We start from the raw sequence: 22738 nt of genomic DNA, 5'->3' as shown, positions 1-22738 counted from the left end.
AGCAGAGAACGCATGGCATATTATTCTCGAATTTCCCATGACTTGTGCTGTTGTTAGGTTGTGGACTTTGGTTCGAAGCTACTCCAACGTAGCCTAGCCTGCTGGTTAACGGGAATTGGCCGAATCAACCAACTGGGTGGTCAGGGTCTTGGCCAAGAAGGTTCAAAAAAAAAAAAAAAAAAAAAAAAAAAAAAAAAAAAAGAATCAAAGAAGCAAGAAATCGAACGATATACCAAGTTCCCAAATCGATAAGGAATGTGATGGGTTTTGGGGGGTTTTCAAGAGGTGTTTGGAGAAGAGGACCAAATAATGCCAAAGAAACAAAGCCACGACTCGACCGAAAACGCTAAAACAACCTCTGGTTCGTCTATAGACAGACAGAGGAGGAGGAGAAGAAGAAAGCCTCTGCGAGTCGGTTCTTTCCCCAGGACAGGCAGGCGCGTCGGGGAAGATACTGGATGAACTCTGGATACCTGCCGATACCCCTCCACGACAAGCCCACCTATCTGCCCACCGTCCTGAACAAGGACATACGTTGCGGCCGGCACCTTAGCATTCCGACCTCGAGGTCCGAGACCTACCGTTTTCAGATTAAACCCGATACCGAGTCGAGCGAGCGTTGCGTTAGGAACTGAGCCACGAACGAGTATCAGAGCTTAATTTGTATATTCTTTTTGACATTTGTTTTACTTTTGGAGGAAACCCAGTCGACTCGACGGTGAGTATCGGACTTGGGGCCAGCGCTTATTGGCGTGAAGAGAACCCGACTGTCTATTGCTACCTTTGCAGTACAGACATTGCAGGAAACAGGGATAATCAGACTGACTGCTGGGCAGCCGTGCAAATCCACTCTTCATTAGGTACCTACCCAGAGTGACGGTACAAGGGGTATTATTATTGAGAGGAGGAAAAGAGAAGGAAAGGAAAGAATCACCTCGAAAAAGGGTCAACGAACAACCCCACCATCCAACTCGCTACGGATACAGCGCTGTGCGGGACCTGGTCCTCCCCCGGAACAGCTTTCCGGCAGCGGCTGATTGGTCAGTAGCAGGGGTTGACTAGCGTTTTAGCGTAGTATTTTGTCTCCCGGGTGGGCTGCAAAACTCAGTTTGCTAGTCGCAATGTACTATTGGGCAGCAGCCAGCCCCCCCTTTCATCAGGGAGTGGGCAGCAACAGGAAGAACAACAACAACAACAACCGCCAGCCGCCGTCCAACTTGACGAGAGACTCTTCTTCCCAAAGCTCAGCTTCATCACCGCCGCAGTCACAGCCTCTCGCAAGGTCCAGTTCGACAAGTCGGGCCGTCAATCGGCGCCCGCTCTTGTTTGGCCACGCGAGGACAGCATCCACCGACAGCAACACCCCCCAACGAGGAGGCGCTGACGGGGAAGCTGCCAGCGGTGACAGGGAGCGCCCCGCTCATTCGAGCCGCTGGCACCACCACTTGCATCTGAGGCGAACGGCGACGTCACCGGAAGCTGCGACATCGACGCCAGAAAGCAGTGCCAAACAGTCTACGTCGACTGAGTCCGATCAAAGCCTCTACTACTCATCTCAAAATTGGCCACTTCCCGCCGTCGACGCACCAGCAGCAACAGCCCCGCCCTGCGTTGACCGACACGTGCTAGCCGCAGCAGAATCTGATCCCGATTCTACTCCCGCCTCTGCGCAACAACCACATCGGCAGCTCCAAGAGCCACCGGAATCCTCGGATCGCTCAGCATCGTCTTCAAAGTACCAGACCAAGGAACTGCAGATCAACACCAATTTGCAACCTGCGAACTCCGTCCCAAGGTTCGCGAGCGCACCAGCTACCGCCGAATCAAACCCGGCTTTAGCTGTTGGCGTCGTCAATAACATCTCGCCCTCGATAGCTGCTCTCGCTGCTGCCTCTGGAGCTTCTATACCATACGCTCTCGCCTCGCCTAGCAAAAGCTCCTTCAGTCAGCGAATCTCACAACACATTTCAGACAGACGAAGCCAAAAGCAACAGTCCTCGACGCAGGCGCCGTTGCCCCCATTCAATAAGACGTCATCGACTCAGGCCCAACCCAAGTCGCACGAAACAAATAGAAAACATCATTATGCCGCCATGCCACATGGCACCTCAACAAAACATAAACTCAACATTATACCCCTCTCACACACCACGGATAGCCTCTCGAGCAACTCCGCCGCCACGTCTCTAAGTGGTCGCACCAGGATGTCCTCGACGGATCATCACTCCGACGCCGAGGGCTCTCAGAATCGCCGAAGTGTCCGCCCTCAGAGGTACTTTGTCAATCGCAATGGCAGAACATACATTGCGGACCCGACCGTCCTTTATCCTCTGCCGGTCGACCTGCCAGAGCTCAACCGCCAGTCGCTGCGCACGCTCATGATGCTCAAGCTCTTTGGCAGGCCGATATGCTCGCCCGTATTCCGTGACCGCCCACCCGTCCGCGTGCTGGACATTGGCTGCGGATCTGGCTTTTGGAGTATGAAGTGCCACCAATACTGGTCCAAGAGGGGTCATCCAAACGTCCAATTTACCGGCCTCGACATTGTACCCATCGGCGGCGGCGGCGCCTCTTCCAGCAGCAGCCGCAGCGGCGGCGGCGGCAGCGACAGTCTTGACATCCCTCCGCGACCTGATAAGGACATGAAGTGGCGTTTCGTCCAGCATGACTTGCGCAAGACCCCCTACCCGTTTGCAGACAACGAGTTCGACCTTGTTATGTTACAAAGCGTCACTATGTCGGCGCCGCAGAGCGTAGGCGACGACGTCATGGACGAGGTGATGCGCATTTTGCGTCCCGGCGGCGTCGTTGAGTTTTGGGAGGCCGACTACATTGTCCGCATGCTGCGGCCCCACGTCCCCACCACAGCATTAGGCTCCGGGTCGGGCAAGCAGGCTGCCGAAGATGACTCTGAGGGCTCTGAAGATGACTCGGATGAGGACGAGGACTCAGATGATAGCTCATCGGAAGAGGACCCGGATAGAGCGGCGGCGTCGCTGGGTGCCTATGTCATGACGGCCAACACACCCATGTCATCGCCGCTCAACAATTACCTGGTCGAATATAACAGCTGGGTGACCAAGGCGCTTGACGCGCGGTCGCTCAGCCCGGTGCCTTGCACCATCATCAACCCCCTTCTGCTGCAGGAGGAAGGCCTCGTGGGGATCGGGTCCAAGAGGCTGGCAGTTCCACTTTCAGAGGTCAAGTGGGAGCGCGAAGGTGTCGGCGGTGTGGTGACCAAGGATGGTAAAAGCTACGTCAAGGGCCTGCGGGGTGAGGGCGGCGGTGCTGCCAACAACAACGACAGCAGCAGCACGACCAGCGCCGGCGGCAAGGGCAAGGCGCTGTCGGCAAACCAGGCGGCGCTGCGTAGGACGGCGTTGCTGACGGTTGTGCAGTTGATCCAGAGCCTCGAACCGGTGCTGAGGGAAGTGAGCGGAAAGAGTCAGGACGAGTGGGACGGGTGGCTCGGCAAGATGATGAACGACCTGCTAAAGGAGAACGGTACAAGCTGGGGTGAATGTCTCGAGTTGGGGGCTTGGTGGGCCAGAAAGAGAAAGTAGGATGAGGATTTCCAAGGTGTTGTAGGCGGTCCTTTGTAGTCGTTTACGCCATCCCTCTCTTTTTGGATGTTTGTTCTTTTAGCTCGTTTTCTTCAGACAATGTTACGAGACAGGCACAGGCGGCATGCGGCGTTTTTATGAACTCAGTTGTTTTGTTCATTCCAGTTTTTGATTGTTATGATTTTTTGATCTATGTCTTTCAGAATATGAAGCTTGGCTAAAACAAAAGACGCTTTTTTTTTCTCTCCAAAAAAAAAGTGTACATTCCTCTTTGACGTCCTTGCATGCTTGCAGTCTCGGCTTGCAGCTTTCCAGTCCTTGACACGCCACGTGTGTCGGCATTCCTCATATTTCCTTGTTTGATTCGCTTTGCCAGAAACAAGCCAGACCCGCCAGAGTGGTAGCTGAATAGGAGGGGAACGATCAGCAAGCACGAGACCTGTTTAAACGCCACCAGCTGCAAGATTAGAAAGATCACCACATTGCCCGACCAGGTTGTGATGTGTAGGCTTTGGGATCCCCAAACACACCCGTAGCTTGGAGCCCAGATTTCAGCGTTTTGTTGCCCTGGATGTCTGTTATTTTATTCTCTAGGCTCGCTTGAGTGATGTGGGCAGCGTGGTGTGGACTGGTGATCTGCTGTTCAACTTTGTATCGTGTTTTTGTTTCGAGGCGCTCAAACCTGGGGGGAAGGTCTTCCTGGGCTTGCTTCTTGTTTCTTTTGTACGGTCCTCAGCCGGGGCTGTATCGTTTATTCAGCGTCCTGTATCGCTTGAGGTAGTATAACGCCTCAATCTCTACTCATTGATATGTCCACCTAAAGTGTCAGCCTTTCCGCGTCCACAAAGACCATCACCAATCGCCCCCCGGTGAAAGCACAACAATACCTTTCTGCACAAACTCGGCGCGCGCAATCCCCTCCCGTATCTTATCCTCATCGCGCAGGTGGGCGTTGGACATGAAGGCCTTGTGCAGGCGAGGGCGAAAGTATGTCAGGCCGCCTTGGGGGTAGTCTTTTCCGAGGTTGAGGAGCTCTGTTTCGTTGTTGCGTTAGTATGTGGGCTGGTCCCGGGGGAGAGCTATGGGAAATTTGAAAACACCGTGTGCTGTCGGTTGAGTTGATCAAGGGCCGCTTACCTTTGTAGATGGCAATCACCTGCCTTCGAAGCTCCGGGTTCGGCGGTGGTGGCATTGTCGCGGTTTGTCAGAGGTTTACATCTCGCAAGGGCGCGGAGGGAGGATGACGGATGAATGAATTGAATGTGATGGAGATTCAGCAAGTGTTGGGCGGGGGGTCGTTTCGGCTCCGCATGACGACATCAGAATCTGGGGACGTGGAGTGTGCATTATCTTATCTGCACTACACCTCGGTAGGAAGCTGTACTTTCAGTACCATCGCCTCAGCCAAGCCGCCATTGAAGATTGATCCCTTTTTGTATACCATAATAGATTCTCAAAAGTTTATGGGCTCAGGGGTCCGGAGAGAAATAGCTCGTTGCATTTCGGGCGCCTACCTAAAGCCTGGTTGATTGAACACTACAGGGAACCACATAAGCTTCCTGCCCCTCATGCCTCCCCCATTACGCTGGGGCTCGATGCCGCGATGCAGGTTAGGAATGCAAGTCGCCAGTGCAAACTGTCGGGGTATGCGATTCCAATCGACTGCTTGCCGGGGAGTTCAGCTGCGGAAAACAGCACCCAGGCAGCCGGCCTCTAGACTGTGTGTTGCAGGACCATCCGGTCGCCGCCCATGTACACCTTTGGCGGTGCCGGTTGGCGCTGACAGACACTCACCCAACTGCCGCGCGTTGTCATCATCATCCACCTCATTCTCTGTTAAAAATGACACAAGATTCAATCCAGGGCCGGGTGAAAGGCAGTACTTGCAGAACATCCCTAGAGAGGACACCAATGGCAGGTGGTACTTCCAGCTCAGGGAGCGGATAGGAAAATGCATCATCTTTGGCTTGTCGGAGGCCCAGCTCGCGCGGGCCGTCGACTTGGTTGCCGCAATGTCGGCCGAGTGGGAGAAGCTGGTCTTGCACATGGACGAGTACCCTACCGACCATGACGGTCTGCGCAACTTTACTGTGCCGTGGGGTGATATGGACAGTTTTGTAAGAGAAACACATATTCATCTATCATCTTGGCTACTTAATACTTGGTCACCACAGGTTGGAGGATTCCATTGGCTCACATCTGGGGAGGTGAATCCCGACGCAGGGTCACGTCAACAACGTTCGCTACTCTCGCTATGCGGAAACGTGCCGGGTCAACTGGGTCACGGGCTTTGCGCACAAGGATCCTTCGAATGCTGAGGAATGGAGGAGCCTAATGACTAAACAGTCGATCGGGCTGATCATGGCCGAGATCTCGATCAGATTCCTGTCTGTAAGTTTTGATGCAAAAATTACCGTAGCTTGCGTAGCTGCAATCATATGTCGAGCTCTACAGTAAAGGGGAAACAGTGTTCTACTGCCCCTGAGCTACCCCTTAGTATCATCACGCTAAAAGATATGGGTGGGAAAACAGCCCGTCGTCTACCCAGACACCCTCAATGCCTACCACAAGGTCATCAAGCTCCCCGACGGACCAGGCGAAGGGGACGCGGCGACGCGCAGCTCCATGACCCTCGGCTGCGTCATCATGTCCAAGAAGCAGAGGCGCATCGTGGCCACTGTCACGGAGAAGTTGGTTTTTTACGACTACCGCACCGAAAAGAAGACGGACGCCCCAGAGTTTGCCCTCGAGGTCCTGCGGCGGGCCTGCTCCGACGCCGCGGGCGCAAAGGCCGAGGCTGCCGTCAGGATCCGCCAGTTCAGGGAGGCGGTCGAGAGGCTGGAGGCCGAGTCCTGGAAGCGCGAGGACGCGGTCGAGGACCTGGGGTCCGCTGGGGGTGGGAGGTGAGACGACACAGTGTTGATGGTGATGTCCAATGGCTACAACTTGTTGTGGGCAGAGACCCGAAGTGAGACAATGCTTTAGCCTTTTAGCCGAGGTTGCTACTCAGTAGTCCCTCGGGACAACACTCATCCTTCGCCATGCGCTACATCGGAGGCCTCGGAGTGGGGAACGTCTACCAGAGCCAGAGTAAAGGAAGGAGTGTCATCTTGGGGTTGAAGAGTCATGTCAAGTTTTGTTGATCTAGCAGACCAAACGTAGCGAAACTCGGATGACTAAGACGGGTTATAGCCGGATACATGACGACTGGAAACGACCCTACGAGCCACGAGTAGGAACCAAAACTGACGATGATTGCTTATCTGACGCCTCGCTGAGGCGAGCGGGCATGGATGATAGTCTGCCATTACCCGAGGTTGTCAGGCGGGCACGTCCATATGTCATTCTATCATGACTGACTGGAGACATGGCATAACGTGTACTCGCTCGGACGAAAAAAAGAAGAGTAAGACGTTGGACAAAGATAGGACGAGCCGAAGGTTGTTGGTCGGACTACACATAACTGCCTGAGCTGACACTTCTTGCCTTGGCAACGTAAGGTCGAACGTTCTGATGGTAATATGACCGTTGAGGAAACGGACACTGGCTTCTTCTTGCCAGCTGTTAAGAAACGCAGAGGATTCCATTCACAAGTGGTTCGGATGACTTGGGCGAGAAGTCTCGTCTGATATAAAATCTTCGAGTCAAGGCCATGTATATATACTGACAAGTCACCGCCCAGTACCGTGGTTACATATACACAACCAGCCAGTTAAACAGAAGCAAGCACATATTAGTGAAAGTGGCTTGATACATGGAGTCTATAATTTGCGTGGAACAGTAAAAGATCTACGCCACCTATTCCCTGGTGAATAGGCGTTATACCGTGAACACGGGGGGACTGAGAATATGAGATGCTAGCCTGGCACTAGATTAGTTTTAGGGGTCGAGAAAAATTGAAATGAAATTCCAACCTCGCTTCTAAGAAGAAACACGGCAGGGCCGTCTTTCCCCACCATTAAAAAAAAAAAAAAAAAAAAACGAAAAGAAAAGATGGGACTTTCGTCTCACTGAAGCTTGCAAGGTCAATGCTTGACTTGAGGCTATTTTTCTGCTGTAGCCCTCTTTATTGCGGAGGGGCGTCGTATGCACGGTATTATGCAAGCTTCCCAAATCTCTCACGCATGGCACTTAGTAAGTCCCGAAAGGTGCCTCTAGACTTTTCTTGTCATTGTCCGCAGTAGGATCCCGCACCAGATTTTGATACTGTACTTTGGTGATGGGGTAGTACCGTCCCTGGGCTAGCAAAGTCTTTTTTTCTTTTGTCTTTCTTCCTCGGAATATTATGGGGAGGAATAAAAAAAACGCCGTCAGGTGCTTCTTTGGCGGTACTCCCTAGCAAGGGCTGAAGAACACCGAGACAAAGAAAGAAGAAAGACCAACCCAATTCAAAAGCAAAAGACTGCGGAAATTGAATCCTCAGCACCATCCGGTTACCGGTTATCGGCAACTTCGGCGAGCTAAGGAGTGATATGGATATGTGGTATGCCCCAATATAGCTGGACTAGGACCAGTAGATGGAGAGGGAGAGTGTATTTTGTGTGCCCAACAATACAGGCAGGACGCGTGCCCAAAGTTGTGACTCAACCATTCCCTCCAAGGCATGAAACTAGAAACCCTCTTTATTCGCTCCCCTCACCTCTGATTGGGCGAAGAAAAAAACATGCAGGTAAGATACGGATAGGGGCAAGGAGGAGGGGAAGACGGGATCGACGAGGTCAAAAAAAACTTACGACGTTACCATGCAGCAACCGGGCGGCAATGGGGTTATTTACCTACCTTACCTACGGCTACCTAGCCTGACATATAGACAGGCTGCCCCAACCCCGCGCCAGGCGCGCGAGGGTGTCACTGACCGTGGGCAGAATGTTGCCTAGATCTTTCTGCTTGCATATTTAGTTGCGAGTGGCTGTATCAGAAACAATAAAGCGACAACTGGCAGGATGGGAGGGGTCTGCTTGCATATTGTTGGTTTGCATCACGGTCTATAGTGCTGTTTTTTTTTTTTTTTTTTTTTTTTTTTTTTTTTTTTGTAAGAAAGACTGTGGCTGGTTTCTCAAGTACCCGTTGAATCCAGATAGGGTATGCCTTTACTTCATACTCCATGGTAGCCACAGTTTCTATTCCAGGTAACGTTTGCAACAAGGGAAAGCCTTGTTGACGTCTTGTTTGACAGATGTTCGGGTGTACCTACCGCTGGCAGCGACCAGGCCAGGCAATGAATCAGGCACGTGAGAAGCAAAAACAAACAATCCATGGGCACCGAAGATAAAAATAAAAGAGATTGCACTCGGAGTGGAGATGACACCCATCGACAAGTAAATGCGTTTTGATGGCACTAAACAAAAACAAAGCTATGCAGCGATAGGAAACAGGTGCCCGGGAGAGGTTCCAAAATGCGAATAGGCGGGGGCTCAGCAAAGAAAAGGTACGGATTAGGCCAAAGCATCGCCTCGACTGTGACAAGCCGGTATCAGTGGCCTGCTGGACTTTTAAAAAGAAGGCCTGAACCCCCACTCATTTTGGTCATGTTCCCGGACGAGTACTCCATAGTTGACCAGTTAAAGATCGATCACAGCGTTTGCATTTTGGGTTTGTACCTTAGAAACGGCATGTCGTACAAAGTACGTTATGGCAAGTTGACCGCCCTTTGTTGAAGTGCAGGTTTGTGTGGAGGGAACGACCTTGTGCAAAACAAAAAGAAACGGCCAATGGAGAGCGCCCCTGGACCCTGAAGCATTATTTATGTAGCCTGCCTTGCCCGCATAGGTAGCGAAATACCAGTAGGTACCTTTCAAACGGTACTGTACGGAGTACCCTGTACCAGCATATATTACATAACAGAAGCCTTACCTGTAATGAGAAACGAAGAGGCAAGGAGGCAAGGCAGCAAAACAGCAAACACCGATGAACAATAAACCGGATCCAACCAAGCTTGGGTCCGAGTTGGCCGGGGTGGTGTGATGGGATGCGTGCGACTGCCGACATGCAAAGGCGGGCGTGCTGTCTTGGGCCAAGCTTTTCGGCGCCAATTTGAGTGGGGTTAATTTCTACTACGCGGTAATTTGCTGTTACCCTCAGACACGCATCGCGATGCGTGAAATCAATGAGGTCAAGTTGCTGTCGAAATAATGTCATGAGGCGGTCTTTTGTGTTCTTTGCGGAAGATAGGATTATGACCCCCCAAAAAAAACACCGGCCTAGACTAGGAGAAGAAGAAAAGGGGTAAAGACAAATAGGCTTTGGAAGGGCGCCACCCAAGAGCCAGCCCAGCTTTTGCCGGTCTAGGTAGACCTAGACCTAGAATAAGAATCCCATACAGAACGATCCTAGGGCATTTCACCCGTATCAAAGAACAGACCCGGGCGCAGTCAGTGGCCATATGACATTCTCTCACGCATGCATGCCTGCTCCAGTTATGCGAGACAGAAGGTTAAGTCACAGCAATGGGCCCATTTGCAACCCACCAGAACCATTTGGCCCCGCGTCGAGAGTGAGCCATTCAGACACGCCTGAACGACGCAGGTAGATGTGATCTGCAATATGCCTCGGGAAGTAAGCAAGATAGGGTATGGGGAATGAGGAGAGACTGGGCGCTAGGCTTTAAGCCTTTTTCTTGCTCATGACCAGTCACGTTTCTCTTCAGGGCGACATCGGTCCAGCGGTACCAAACAAACATGGCTAAGAAAGCCCAGAAGCAGGTTTGGACTTTTTGCCAGGACGATCGTGTCGCGTGTAGTGTAGGTCCTTATCTGGCACCTATGACATATTTGGCAGTGTGGCCCCCCTCCATGTTTACTACCGTACGTGGTGCATACCAGACTAGGTAGTGCATCAAAAAAGCTGCCAATGATGTAGAGGTAGCGGGAATAAATCATAATCAACAGAAAGATCCCATATAAAACGACCTAGCATGTGTGCCGTCGCCAGCTAAAGCCGCACCGGGAAGCCCGGGCGTCGTCCGGCGTGACAAGTGCCGTTCTTGGTCCCTTACACTACCGCCACATGGCAGAAAAAAAACCCCAGAATCCAAAAAAAGGCCGGATGACAGCGACACGGCACATAGTCCCGCCAGCACAGTATTTGTGAAGGGAGGAAAAAAAAAGAAGGCGGCTGACGGGAAATAAGCAGTTGTTTGCGGATGGGGCAAAAAGGCAAAAAAAGGCTGGCACAAGGGCCGTCGCGAGTCAGGACCCGGTCGGTTCAGGAGCGAACGCATCGTGGATCGATCGCTGGGTGCACTTCAGAAATTTTTTCTGTTTCTGGTGTGAGTACTTTGTAGCAAGTTTTTTATTTCACAGGGCAGCATTTCCCGGGGACAAAATGGCTACATAGCAGGGCTGGTGCTTGCATCGCCACTTGGGATGGAGTAAGAATAAAATAAGAAAAAAAAAGTTTGGAAAAAAAAAAGCAACTGAGGCGGTGAGTCGCATATGGTCGCTTATATTATTTACATGTAGATCGCATATCGAAATTGACAGACCAAGTTAGAGCCTCATCTCATTGTATTGTTTGAGTCAATTGAGAGCTGGGAATAAATAGATTGAGTTGATTGCGACCTGCTTAATTCTTGTTGACACCAGTGGTGGGGAGGGATCTTTCTTTTTTGAGTTGCACATGTACTCTTTTGGGTGGTGGTTGTTGTTATCGCATCAGAAGGTACCTACTGCATGGTGATCCGACTCAGCCAAACGGCAAATTGAGCTCGTGTTTTTTTTTTTTTTTTATCTCCTCACCCTCACGCTCTGTCCTGTTCTCTGGCGGAGCAAATCACACCTCCCCGCGGATCAATCCTCCGCCCCACTATTTCGCCTGGTAGATTCCGCCCATTCCCCCCTTTCCTTTCCCTATCCCTTACCCTCCTGCTTTTCGGCCAGCCAACCCTGCACTGCTGACTGACTTGACGGCACAACACAAGCGGGCACCTCCTGCAGCCGAAGGCCTCGAATTGACGCTCAGACCAGCCCCAATCCCACTCAAACCAAGCATCAGACACACTGTACAGTCTAGCACACGGCGCGGGTCACCAAGTCGGTCAAGTGTGACTTTCTTCAATCCACCCAGCACAACCTTCCACACCCAAATACCCTCCTTCCCCGAAATCCAAGTTCTACGCCCATCTTTAGGACGCGGCCGCATCATCCCACCAACAAAACACACAGACCCTTGAGTAATCAACGGGTGTCACGATCCTTACCCGACCGGCCGACCGACATCTCGACTCACAAAGCCCACACGACGGGTCAATCCGAGTTGTCGTCGATCGACACAAACTCTCGACAAAATCGAAAGAACAGGGGGAAAAGTAGAAGAGGAAAAAAAAAGAACGAAGAGGGACACATGCAGAACTCGGTGGTCGTACTCCACGAACTACCATCCTATCCTGTCATGCTTTGGCTCTGAGCCCTCAAAACCTCCTCCCGAAACCACAGGCTTCCCTTTGAAATATTTTACCTGGCTCAGAACACGGTCGACGTGTTACTGAGCCGGTAAAAGCAGCTGTATGCCTCGCGCATCCTCCTCGGCAAAGCGACATCAGGGAGCCGCCAACCGCGACGCCAGCAGCCGTCACGACAATGGCCTTGTAGGCCCCGGGAAGCGTATCAGCAGCAAGCAGAGGAGCCAGAGCCTGCTCGATGGTGGTGCCCCTCGCCAGTCGGTAATCGAAAACTGCCCAAATGCCGCCAAAGACAACATCGAGAACGATCAATCGCGATCGGGCTCGAGGCAGCAGAATTCGCTTTCACCGGCTAGAAACGGCCACACCAACGGCAAGGCCAACGGCTACGTTAACGGCTATGCAAACGGCAATGGGATCGGGCCCAAGCACCAGAATGGACAGCATCGCGACATGACTCCTTCAGCCCCCACTAACGCTACGACCGGCGAGCTCAAACCCAACACGACTCTCTCGAGGCCTCCGACTGGCGCCAGCTCGGAAAGCATCATGTCGGTGGACCTGGATACTCCTGCCAATACCCAAGCGCATCCTCACGTGTGCAACCCGGAGGAGAATGCTCGCCGTATCGATGTCAACGCTGCCAAGAACGCCAACGTGCACCGCGATACCGGCCCTCTGGAGTTCGCCTTGACGGTCCTGCGGTCTTGCCCCCTCTACGACACCATAGCCATTCTCATCATCCTCATGCAGCTGTCTCCGATTGCCCTCTCGCTGATCTACGGCCTGTTCACGCTCCTGACCTTTGTCCCACCTGTTACCACCAGCTCGGGTCTAAGCATCACCGACATGTTTGAAGCGGCCATTGGCACGCCTTCGATAACGGTCTTGTTATGCATAGACTGCGTATTCCTACTCGTATGGATATTTTTGCCGGGGCTCCTGCAGAACTTTCTGCTCGACTTTGCCCAGGTTACTATTGCCCTAACTCTGGGTGGCGGCGGGAGTTCCCGGCAAGGGTCGCTCAACACCTTTATGCTCTGCACGATTATTGTCGGCCTTTCGCGTTTCGGACTACACTCGAACGTCTCGAGCTTTTCCCGAATAACAACACTTCTCGGAGGAGATGGCTGGGGATCATCTGAATCCTCGGGATCTCTAGGCACGTCCTCCTTTTCGACATCGAAGAGGAATGGGACGTATGCCTGGATACGAAGCGTTTTAGCCGTACATATAGTTATGCAGGGCCTCGTTAAGTGTGTTCGCGAATGGTATTTAAGAAGAGAAAAAAGAGATGCACAACCACAGAGTCAGCTGGATCCCGAAGCCGGCAAGACTTTGTTTCCTGGAGAATCGACAACCGAAGGGGCACACGGGCCTCAGACGGAAAGCGAGGCCAGCAGTTCGGCGGCCACGGGTGGCAACCCGGCGTCAACGGCGGTTTCGGTGTCGACAAAAAAGAAAAGGAAACAGAGTGCGCAGGTTCGGATACGGCAGCCTCTGTGGGCAGCACTCGCAAGTACAAAAATTGTTATGGTAAAAGAATACGAACTATCAACAGCCGCGCGGGAATCCGCCGGCTCAAACGCTACTGACATTCACAATCTCGGGAATGCGCCTTTCAACACGCAACCTGGCCAGATATGGGTATGCTATGTCGGCAGTGACGAGATTTGCTTTGCGACAAGCCACTTCCCCGACGACGCGGTCGAGGAAGAAGAACCGCAAGAGAACACAAGGCATAGCACCTCGTGGGTCGACAGCAGCAAGCCATTTTTCGTCAGAGTTAATAATGCCATCTGGCAGCCGACGCGCATAACGCGCATGGAAGAGGATGGTGAGGAAGGCAAGACACAGCCCGGGTCTCGCTGGACGGGTGACATTTATGGCCTGACGCCCATGTCAAGCTATGAATGCGAGTTTGTCAGCACCCTTACCAACGAAGTCATCTTCTCGACGAGCGTCAGAACGGCTCAGGTCCGGACCCGCGACGCCGACCAGTCGGCCGCCACGGCGCAGATCACCACGCATCGGGTGCTCTCCCGCAAGGACCCCGCCACGACGCTCAAGACTTCGATTGCCAACCAGGAGGTGAAGCTTGCGGAGGAGAAGGTCAAGCTCAAGGGCCTCCGGAAAGAGAACAATCGCAAGGTCAACCAGCTGCGCAAGGAAATCGAGAAGCTGACCAACACGGTTCAGTCGTCGGGCAGCAACGACGAGAAGTGGCGACAGAAGATCAACCAACACAACACACAGCAAGCCCAGGCAGAACAGTCTGTGCGAGAGCTCGAGATGCAGATCAAGGACATGGAGACGGTACCTGAAGAGGTGCTTGATCGGTATCGTCAAAAGCAGGTGGAGTGGAACGCAGAGAAGAGCAAGTTCGACGCCGCTCGCTCGGCATTCAAAAGCTTCAAGACAAACATCGACCAGGGCCTGAAGCAGCTCGTCGCCGACCGGGACGCGCTGCAGAACAAGCGGAACAAGATTGCGGCCCGCATCGCCAAGCTCGACGACGAACATGCGCGTATCACGGACGCCAATGCCCGCGGGCTCGACGAGGCCGAACGGAGAAGACAACAACGCGCGGCCTTTCTGGCAGACGTGGAGCGGACGGAAAAATCCTTTGCCGAGACAATTGGTGCGGTTAGGGCTTACAACCATGAAAAGTCTCAGCAGGTCCACGCGCTGAGCGCGGCCCTGGCCGCCTATTATGAAACCGCGACGGCCGGCGCTCTCCCGTACGATGGCATGGGGTACAACCAAGCGGCAATCATGCAGGACCCGAGCTACCAGCAGATGTGGGGAGCCACTCCGGCGCCGGCACCGGCTCAGTACAGTGTACCTTCATCCCTGGCCATGTCCATGTGGCCAGCCGCAGCCTCGGCAGGGCCTCTTTCGCAGTCGATTCTGTCGTCTCCTCCGCATCCTTCGAATGGTCTGCAGCACCACTACCCGGCAGTCACATCATCCCCTCAGCAGTTCAACCCCCAGGCAGCGATTCAACAGCCCAGCTCGGCCAAGAAGCAGCGTCGCGGCAGATCCAGCTCGATGCTGTCTGACGTGTCGGGATTTACGCAATCCGACCACGGCAGCGACGAGGACCAGGGAACCAACGGATACCATCACCACGGCTACAGCTTCGGCAGTGGCGGCGGCGCAGGTTCGTCTTCGGGGACTCCTTTGCGCATCCAACGTCCTCCGCCCGGTCTGTTTGAGCAGTTCCGTGCTTACCATCGACGCAACGACACTGGATCCGGTTCCGGGTCGGGCTGCGGCCTCGGTGGGTCCAACTCTGGTCCGGACTCGGGGGGCAACAGCAGCAGCGGCAGCGTGCGCAGTCGGGAATCGGGAGATTCCCTTGGCGCCGGCGAGCCCGTGAGCCCGATCTAGAAGACGAGGCATCTTTGGCGGGATGTCGTGGTCGACGGGAACGTCTTGGGGAGAGTTTCTTCTTGTCCTAATCCATCTAAGCTTGGTGATGGTGGCTGCAATGACGATGACGACAAATCTGAGAACCGGGACGCTGCTGATGGTCATGGGCGAGTTGAGATGATGCGTGCCGCCAGCTGGGGAATTGGGTCTTGGTCATTAGATTAGGCTTTTTTTTCCTGGCTACCTGAAGGACGTGGATTATTTCCACCGACACGGCACCTTTTGCAGTTTCAACTGCATGAATCGTGTTCATCACCGTGGCTGTCATGAGCGGGAGCAATATCTGCGCAGGGTTTGTCTGCCTAGTTGTTGTTGGGGCACTGTCTTGATCTGTGGTTTGGTCTTGTCTTTGTTGTGTTGGTATTCCCTACCGCCTTCAGAGTCTACAGCGCAGTAAGAGCACCAGAAAAGTTCGGTAATTCTTTCAATTTACTATTCGCAGTTTTTGTTACCAGATGCATCCCTTGCCTCTCTGAGATGATGAAATTTGTTTTCAGGTGACGAGATGAGCTTGTGACTGACAGTAGGTGGTGTGTAGATGGATGATGAGAGGCCATTACTAATATGCTGATAAGCAATCACGTGTAGTTCCAAGGAGTTGGAGCTGCGGCAATCTAACATTTATACATTTGGGCAAGTACGGTGTCCATGCATGGCGCGAACTTTTTTTTTTTTTTTTTTTTTTCCCCCTCTCTTTGCTCTTCTTTTTTTTATCCCTCTCCCTCAGTCTTCACAGCCCGACATCCAATCCCTAGTTTGACGGTTTGGTGGAAAATTGCTGCATTCAAAACTACCCAGTAGTTGCGCCTCATCTGATCGGAAGACAAATTTATTTTCCGGTAGATTAACAGCCCTCAACTGAAACCACTGTGCCACGTGAAGGCGGCCACAAATGAAACAGGAAAAAAAATAATGAAAAAAAGAGATAACTTGAGCGAAAAGGACAAAAAGCAGCGCGGGGGCCATGGATACACACTACCACGGCCGCCTCGTGGGACGGGCGCAGCAGGTAGGATGGTGGTCGCTGCGCCGCCTCCTGGGCAGGCCGCAGCGGGGGCGGCACGACGACAACGACCCACAGCAGCAGCAGCAGCAGCAGCAGCCAGGACAGAACGCCGGGACGGCGGCCAACTTTACGCCCGACTGGAGGGGCATACGGCAGGGGTGGCCGGCGGGGGTGACGTGTTCGCACCTGGAGGAGTCGTGGTTTGCGGCCGACGTGGTGCCCAGCCGCGGCGACTACTGCTACTGCGGCTGCGGCCAGTCCGTGGCGCACAGGGACGAGGAGGACGAAGAGGAAGACGAGGAGAGGCAGAAGCACAGGGAGGAGGTGGCGCGCGCCACGCTGGCCGAGATGCTGCACGATGCGGTCCCGTTTGCGCTGTCGGACGGCAGCGCGTCGGGGAGGGCGGATCCGAGGATCGTGAGGGCGGCGAGGGCGAGGCTGCTGAGGGCTTTTGATGAGGATGTGGCGGGTGGGATTAGGGAGAAGAAGAAGGATAAGAAAAAGAAGGAGGAAGAGAAGGAGAGGAGGCACAGGAGGACAGCCGGGGGCGATGGCGAGGGAGCAGCACCGCAACAGAATTCGCAGCAAAAGGAGAAGCACAAGCACAAGCACAAGCACACACGACCAGCACGGGCGTTCCACCGGTTCCCCGAGCTCCCCGCCGAGCTGCGGCTCGAGATCTGGACCCTGGCGCTGCAGGGCCGCAGCCGCGGGCTCGGGGTGGGCGTGGTGCGGGCGTGGCGCTACAACTGGCACGCCGACGTGCCGCGTCCGGCGCTGGCGGCCGTGTGCCGCGAGGCGAGGGACGTGGTGCTCGCGGCGACGGTGGGGGTGGCGGGGGGCGCGGCGACGGGGCTGACGGTGCACGACCGGCTGGACCTGGGCAACTCGCCGGACGGGCGGCGGCTGGGCGGGCTGCTCGGGTGCGTGGGCCGGCTGCGCGGCGGGGTGGTGCTGGGGCTGAACCACTTCCTCGGGCGCGGGCAGGCGATCCAGGACGACGGCCTGCTGGGGCTGGACCTGGGGCGGCTGGCCGCGGGGGCAGGAGGGGGCGGGGCGTCGCTGGGCAGGGTGCTCAGGGAGGTGGCGGGCGGCAGGGGCGCGGTGCTGGTCACGGTGCAGACGGTGTACGTGACGCTGGGGTGCGGGGCGGCGGCGTGGGAGGGCGCGGGCGGCGGGGTGGAGGGCTACCTGCAGCGGCTGCAGGCAATTGGGGAGTTTGACTTTGTCAAGGAGGTGGACGTGGCGGTGGCGGAGGCGGGGGAGGGCGGCTTGTGCGTGGACGACGACGACAGGCTGGACGCGGGCATGTACTGGCGGCAGATGATCCCGCACGAGGCCTGCCACCACGTCACCGAGGTGGTGCCGCTGGGCGACGCGGCGAGGATGCGGAGGATCCTGGCGGTCGGCGAGGTCACGGGCCAGTGGGGCGAGGGGCAGCGTGGGAGGCGGCCCAGGCTGCTGGCCCTGGCGCACCACTCGCACGCGTTTTGTCTGGACGCCTGCCTGGGCGCGTGGTGGCGGCGGTGCGGAGAGCAGACGGTCCGGGCGGGCATGGAGAGGGTGATGCGGGCGGATGGGCTGGCGGAGGAGCAGCAGCAAGGGGTGGTGCTGCCCGAGGTGGTGCCGGCGGTGAGGTTCAAGATCCAGTGGCCTGGGTTGGAGGCGCCCAGGATTGTGGATGGGGAGGTTTGTTGGGAGGCTTGAGTGGTGTGTGCAGGATGATATTTCAGATTATGAAGCAACATGGAACTGACCATCAGCAATTGCTGTTATTTTGGTTTTCACTTTATATTCCACAGGCCGAGTGATTGTTTGGAGGAAAACGCGGCATTTGTCAATAGGTTCTACTGCAGCTAGTCTAGTTCTAGCCGAATATGCACACTGAGTAAATTGTCTCCAGCAAACACCACTTGACAAGTCCACGACAGCAGCTGTACACCTCAGGCCTTGATGGCCATCTGCCCCATGGGCATCGCCTGAAGCCCTACAATCCGAAGAAAGAAATTGGTTAGCGACAACACTGCAAAGGTCCATCACAAGCACAAGACAAGAAGAAAAACAACTCACATCCATCCACCGGCTCGGGCGCCTGCTGCCGCACCTTGCAGGCATTGTACTCGGCCGGCTGGGCGACGGTCAGGCCGGCCTGCGGACAGGGCTGGTTCAGGTTGCAGCGGCCGTCCATGGCGCGCTGCAGGGTGTCGTCCTTCCAGCCAAAGACGTAGTCGCCGTGGGCGGCGCTCCCGCCCAGGTCCATGCTGTACCTGAAGGGCTTGCCGTCGGCCGGCCAGTCGGCGCGGTTGCTGAACTCGGTCACGTTCCACATGAGCTCGTACATGACGACGGGGAGTTTGACGGGGTGCTTTTTTGGTCAGTGTCAGTGTTGGTGTTGGTGTTAGTGTCAATTGACTAGGGTGTTGTCCGTCTACAAAAGGGCCAACGCACAGATGCTGGGCAGTTTCCGCCGCCAGTGATTCCCATGCCGGCGCCGTATGCCACTGTGGGAACGTCTTTGTTAGTCAAGTCCTCGCGAGTTTGTCACGTCTCGGATAGACTAACTCACCGTGGCTTTTGTGATCGGGCGAGTCGAGGTTCTTGCCGTCCCAGCACCACTAGAGAGTCAATAGAGTTAGTCTTTGGGTCCCCTCCCTGTCGTGTGAAAAAGTTAAGTTATCTTGCGATATACTCCTTGGGGCACATACCGGGAAAACCAAAGTCTGTCTGATCATCTTGCAGTTCGGGTTTTGTGCTATAGTTGTATGTAGTCCACGCCCGGTTAGTCCCGTGCTCCACGACAGCCACTCGCAAAGACAGCATGTTCCAGTCAATGATGGGGATATCCACGTACGGATGTCGACAGTGTCGCTGCCAGAGCAGGGCGCGCCGCCGATAAAGGTGTTTTCGGATGGAGCAGTCCAGCACTACACATCAAGTCAGTAAGTATGCTGGTCTCTTCTCGACGCTAATGGCTTGCGACCTACCCTGTGGCAGATGTTTGCCTTGGAAACCCGGCTGGGGTCGGTCTGGCCGGCGTCACCCACCAACATCTTTGACGCATCAAGTTAGCAAGCTGCACGAAACCATGGCCTAAATCCACCACCCCCTGAATCCACCAAACACCAAACACCAAACACCAAACAAAACACAAAACGCAACGCACCCTAAACCCCTTCTTAAAAGCCGTCACCTTGCCGCTCGGCATGTAGTAAACATCCAGCCCGCCGTCGTTGACCAGCCTGCCCTGCGGACCGCCGTTGCCGACCTGGGGCACGCGCCGGAAGCTCCCGTTGCGGTGCTGGAAGAAGAGCACGGCGGTCCAGTAGTTGGACAGGTCCTCGCGGAACGAGCACGAGGTGCAGCTGGAGCGCGCCGCCAGGTCGTGCGCCACCGGCTCCATGGTCACGTTGAACGAGTCGCCGCCCACGATCTGGTGCAGGTGCGGCGTGTACCGCATCCCCGGGTTCACCAGCGGGTCGATCCGGTCCACCACCAGCTGCGAGCACGCGAACCGGAGCATGTTGTTTTGCGCGCCGGCGTGCGTTGCGAGGGCTGTGGTTGCGGCTAGGAGGCGTGGGAGGAGCATTTTGGTCTTTTCTTTTTTTTGCTGTGGTATTTCTTTCCTTTTCTGGTCTACTGTTCCTCTGTTTTGGACTGTGCTCTAGGTTGAATGCCTGTGTCTGCAGTTGGACGACAATTGACAGTCCGGCGTCCTGTCTGACAAAAGTTGACAAAACACAATCAGAAGCCTCATGGAGAGAGGAAACGACAGATACAACGAGACCTATTCTGGGTGCCCATTTTCATTTTCTTTCCTGCTTTGTAAATACAAATTGCACAAATTCTTGGTACATAGCAAGCCATTCAGACCTGCCGCCACTCGGATGCAAATAAATAGAGGCGAATCAACTGCCGACGAGATGCGCAATGTTCGGGACTTCGGGTATATCATCATATATGCAGAAACTCCCCCAACGTGCAACTTGCATCCGCCGCTTCATCTAGCGTTAATATAAACGATTGGTTCATGACCAGGGAAGCTGACGCTTATACTCACCAGCGGCAACAATCTGCCGAACTGCCTCCGACACCCACACGACCGTCACTCACAAAAGAAAAAAACTACCCCTGAAAACCTGTCCCTGAACTTTTTGGTTGACTTTATCTCAGCTGGGATGATTGGCGGGTGACAGTCATTCATCATCGGCACATTTTTTTTCTTTCTTTTCATTTTCTGCAGCATTCAACCGGGCGGAAGAAATCAACAAAAGAAAAACAAGGACAGACATGAAAAATGACATGTCTTGGCGACGCGCGTCCTACGTTTCTAGCCGAAAGGTTCGATAGAGTTGCGTCTCTATCGGCAGTTGGCGAGTAATGCCGGGCTCTTAACCGGGGTCCCGGCAGCATCTCCCGAATTGGGTGCCACGGGCATACTCGTATGGAAGGCTATTTCGTGTCCAAAAAAAAGAGGGATGAATTATGCGCCCGGGCTTGACGTTTGATTGGATCTGCTGCAAAAAAGTCATCCTTGGCCATATCAGATAATGGTGTGCGTTCAAGGATGAAAAGAACAAAAGAAAGAAAGGGACTGGCTCATGATCTATCTGATATATCTCCACGTCATGGCAGTTGCTCTACTACTATGTAGTTATCACGTCTTGCGGGTTTAAATTTGCATCTGCCAGGGTAGCCATGTGACATGCAAAGTCAACTGCGTACTAACATGTTATGCATTTCTTGCATTGGCCCTTGGGGAACTCATCCTATAACCCGAGCAAAAGACAGCCAATCCACAGCAACGGCCACATAAGCACAGCCCAGAGTGGTGCTCAAAATAGTAGTACTAGACTAGAAGCAGCCCTAGCGCTGCCGACTTGTGCAGCTCAGTTGGTGTTGAAACATCTGATAAAAGGCTCGACATCAGCAAGCGTGATGCTGGTTCCCCGGGAAAAGGATCCAACCTTTTTTTTTGTGTGTTTGTCTTTTTTGCCTGCCTTCCATCGATTTCCAGAATAAAACAAACCAAATCTTGACTCGTCGACTGCCGTGCCGAACGAGCTCTAGTGCCTGGATCCAAAGGCTTGATACACGTCGGTCCCCAGATTCAACTGAGCGTCTGAATCAAGAAGCTCGCTCTCTTGTCCGCGTGTCCGAAACCTTGAGATCGGACGGAATGCGAACCAGAAAGCGGGGTTGTACATGGGCGGACAAGCTCAGATAAATACATACCCAATGTAGCTGGTAGATAATGGCCCATGCTTTGATATTGGCTTCATTTTTCCCTTTTTTTTCTGTTTCTCTTGTGTTTAACCTACTATGTACACAGTCCAGATCCCCAGCCATTTCCATCTAGTCGTACTAGTCTAGATGAACCTGTTGACTTTAATAAACGATATACGTGAATCAGCAACCCACAATGGTAGATATAGATCATCTACGCGGGCCATTTAACTGACATATGCTAGCTCGCATGGGAATTGTGAATTACTAACCAAGAGCTTGCATGATCAATCCTGAGTCGAGTAGTCATATTGCGATTGGTTCATGTCTGACATGCTTACGGAGTAGTATAAACAGTCAGTCAGTCTCACACATACGAACGCACACACTTACTTACAAAGGGGTTTCGGCTGCCCAATGAAACCGGCTATCCGCACATGGAAAGAAAATGGCTCCTTCCCTATTGTGATTCGGCAACTATTAGTCTAGTCAATATATGCCGGGAAGCCTGCTGGCCGAGGAAAAAAAAAGGACGAGGGGATGAACCACCCAAAAATGTCCACTGGTTTTCGAATGCCAAAAAAGATTCATACTTGCTACCTGGGAAATTGTCCCTACTTCCCCTGGAGGACCTTTTGTTTTGTCAACGTGCCAAACTGCCGCGTGACATCCTTTTTTGGTCGTTTTTAAACATCGGCTAACTGGACCCCAAGAAGCAAGAGTAGAGATGCCGTGGACGTTGCATGCAAACAAAGAAAAAGAAACGATTCATCCCTTCCTTTTTAGAAGGAGCACGACTAAGGGGGGGGATAAGAAAGGGTCAAGTACAGCTCACATCATCTACTCGGCGACTGCCTGTGCCTTTTTAAGTTTTTGGTGACACAAATGGGGATACCGAGAAGATTAGAATTCCTCGGCTCCGTCCATTCCCGGTCAAAACCATGTTAAAAGTCTCTGTTTTTTTGGGTTTTTGTTTTTCTGGGAGGGGTGTGCTGGGTGGCGCATGGAAAAGTTCATATCCCGCTTTTTTTTTTTTTTTACTATACGTCCTTGTCCTTTAGACGACCTTGCAAAGCAGCAAAGAACGGAGACACGCCCAAGCCGTCGGACCAC

The 22738-nt window shown here is 53.8% G+C and overlaps 7 protein-coding genes across 7 annotated transcripts; 5 read left to right on the top strand and 2 right to left on the bottom strand.

The window, feature by feature from the left end:
• The first annotated feature begins 167 nt into the window (after nt 1-167).
• Nucleotides 168-3776, top strand: MGG_05359 (SAM binding domain-containing protein containing protein). The gene is made up of 2 exons (XM_003710152.1): nt 168-718; nt 837-3776. The coding sequence occupies exon 2, from the start codon at nt 1122-1124 to the stop codon at nt 3561-3563; it is 2442 nt and encodes an 813-aa protein (XP_003710200.1). The 5' UTR covers nt 168-718; nt 837-1121; the 3' UTR covers nt 3564-3776.
• On the bottom strand, nt 3691-4810 carry MGG_05358 (LYR family protein). The gene is made up of 3 exons (XM_003710151.1): nt 4701-4810; nt 4451-4597; nt 3691-4360 (listed from the first exon to the last, which is right to left on the bottom strand). The coding sequence occupies exons 1-3, from the start codon at nt 4753-4755 to the stop codon at nt 4296-4298; spliced, it is 267 nt and encodes an 88-aa protein (XP_003710199.1). The 5' UTR covers nt 4756-4810; the 3' UTR covers nt 3691-4295.
• A 123-nt stretch (nt 4811-4933) lies between these two features.
• Nucleotides 4934-7340, top strand: MGG_05357 (uncharacterized protein). Its single transcript, XM_003710150.1, has 3 exons — nt 4934-5680; nt 5787-5954; nt 6096-7340. The coding sequence occupies exons 1-3, from the start codon at nt 5132-5134 to the stop codon at nt 6468-6470; spliced, it is 1092 nt and encodes a 363-aa protein (XP_003710198.1). The 5' UTR covers nt 4934-5131; the 3' UTR covers nt 6471-7340.
• Nucleotides 7341-8959: 1619 nt separating this feature from the next.
• Nucleotides 8960-9350, top strand: MGG_16335 (uncharacterized protein; the record flags this gene model as incomplete). Its single annotated transcript, XM_003710149.1, has 2 exons — nt 8960-9187; nt 9333-9350. The coding sequence occupies 2 exons, from the start codon at nt 8960-8962 to the stop codon at nt 9348-9350; spliced, it is 246 nt and encodes an 81-aa protein (XP_003710197.1).
• A 2096-nt stretch (nt 9351-11446) lies between these two features.
• MGG_16334 (uncharacterized protein) lies at nt 11447-15909 on the top strand. The gene has a single exon (XM_003710148.1). It carries the CDS (start codon nt 12067-12069, stop codon nt 15352-15354), a length of 3288 nt encoding a protein of 1095 aa, XP_003710196.1. The 5' UTR covers nt 11447-12066; the 3' UTR covers nt 15355-15909.
• MGG_16333 (uncharacterized protein) lies at nt 15870-18286 on the top strand. Its single transcript, XM_003710147.1, has one exon. It carries the CDS (start codon nt 16361-16363, stop codon nt 18107-18109), a length of 1749 nt encoding a protein of 582 aa, XP_003710195.1. The 5' UTR covers nt 15870-16360; the 3' UTR covers nt 18110-18286.
• A 127-nt stretch (nt 18287-18413) lies between these two features.
• MGG_05354 (uncharacterized protein) lies at nt 18414-19988 on the bottom strand (the record flags this gene model as incomplete). Its single annotated transcript, XM_003710146.1, has 7 exons — nt 18414-18767; nt 18851-18903; nt 18969-19017; nt 19108-19154; nt 19254-19326; nt 19387-19452; nt 19566-19988. The coding sequence occupies 7 exons, from the start codon at nt 19986-19988 to the stop codon at nt 18414-18416; spliced, it is 1065 nt and encodes a 354-aa protein (XP_003710194.1).
• Between the last annotated feature and the right edge of the window lie 2750 nt (nt 19989-22738).

Source organism: Pyricularia oryzae, chromosome 1, assembly GCF_000002495.2.
Source record: "Pyricularia oryzae 70-15 chromosome 1, whole genome shotgun sequence".
Taxonomy (NCBI): Eukaryota; Fungi; Ascomycota; class Sordariomycetes; order Magnaporthales; family Pyriculariaceae; genus Pyricularia; species Pyricularia oryzae.
The sequence above is the reverse complement of the archived record's forward strand: the minus strand, read 5'-3'. Positions and strand labels throughout refer to the sequence as shown.

Excerpts from the sequence above, each read along its gene's own strand:
- MGG_05358 (XM_003710151.1), bottom strand. The coding sequence starts at position 4,755 with ATGCCACCACCGCCGAACCCGGAGCTTCGAAGGCAGGTGATTGCCATC. Across the intron at positions 4,598-4,700 it reads GGTGATTGCCATCTACAAAG|AGCTCCTCAACCTCGGAAAA; the intron begins GTAAGCGGCCCT and ends ACAACGAAACAG. Across the intron at positions 4,361-4,450 it reads CGCCGAGTTTGTGCAGAAAG|AGATTGAGGCGTTATACTAC; the intron begins GTATTGTTGTGC and ends ATCAATGAGTAG.
- MGG_05359 (XM_003710152.1), top strand. The coding sequence starts at position 1,122 with ATGTACTATTGGGCAGCAGCCAGCCCCCCCTTTCATCAGGGAGTGGGC.
- MGG_16333 (XM_003710147.1), top strand. The coding sequence starts at position 16,361 with ATGGATACACACTACCACGGCCGCCTCGTGGGACGGGCGCAGCAGGTA.
- MGG_05357 (XM_003710150.1), top strand. The coding sequence starts at position 5,132 with ATGCCTCCCCCATTACGCTGGGGCTCGATGCCGCGATGCAGGTTAGGA. Across the intron at positions 5,681-5,786 it reads GGGGTGATATGGACAGTTTT|GGTCACGTCAACAACGTTCG; the intron begins GTAAGAGAAACA and ends ATCCCGACGCAG. Across the intron at positions 5,955-6,095 it reads TCTCGATCAGATTCCTGTCT|CCCGTCGTCTACCCAGACAC; the intron begins GTAAGTTTTGAT and ends GTGGGAAAACAG.
- MGG_16334 (XM_003710148.1), top strand. The coding sequence starts at position 12,067 with ATGCCTCGCGCATCCTCCTCGGCAAAGCGACATCAGGGAGCCGCCAAC.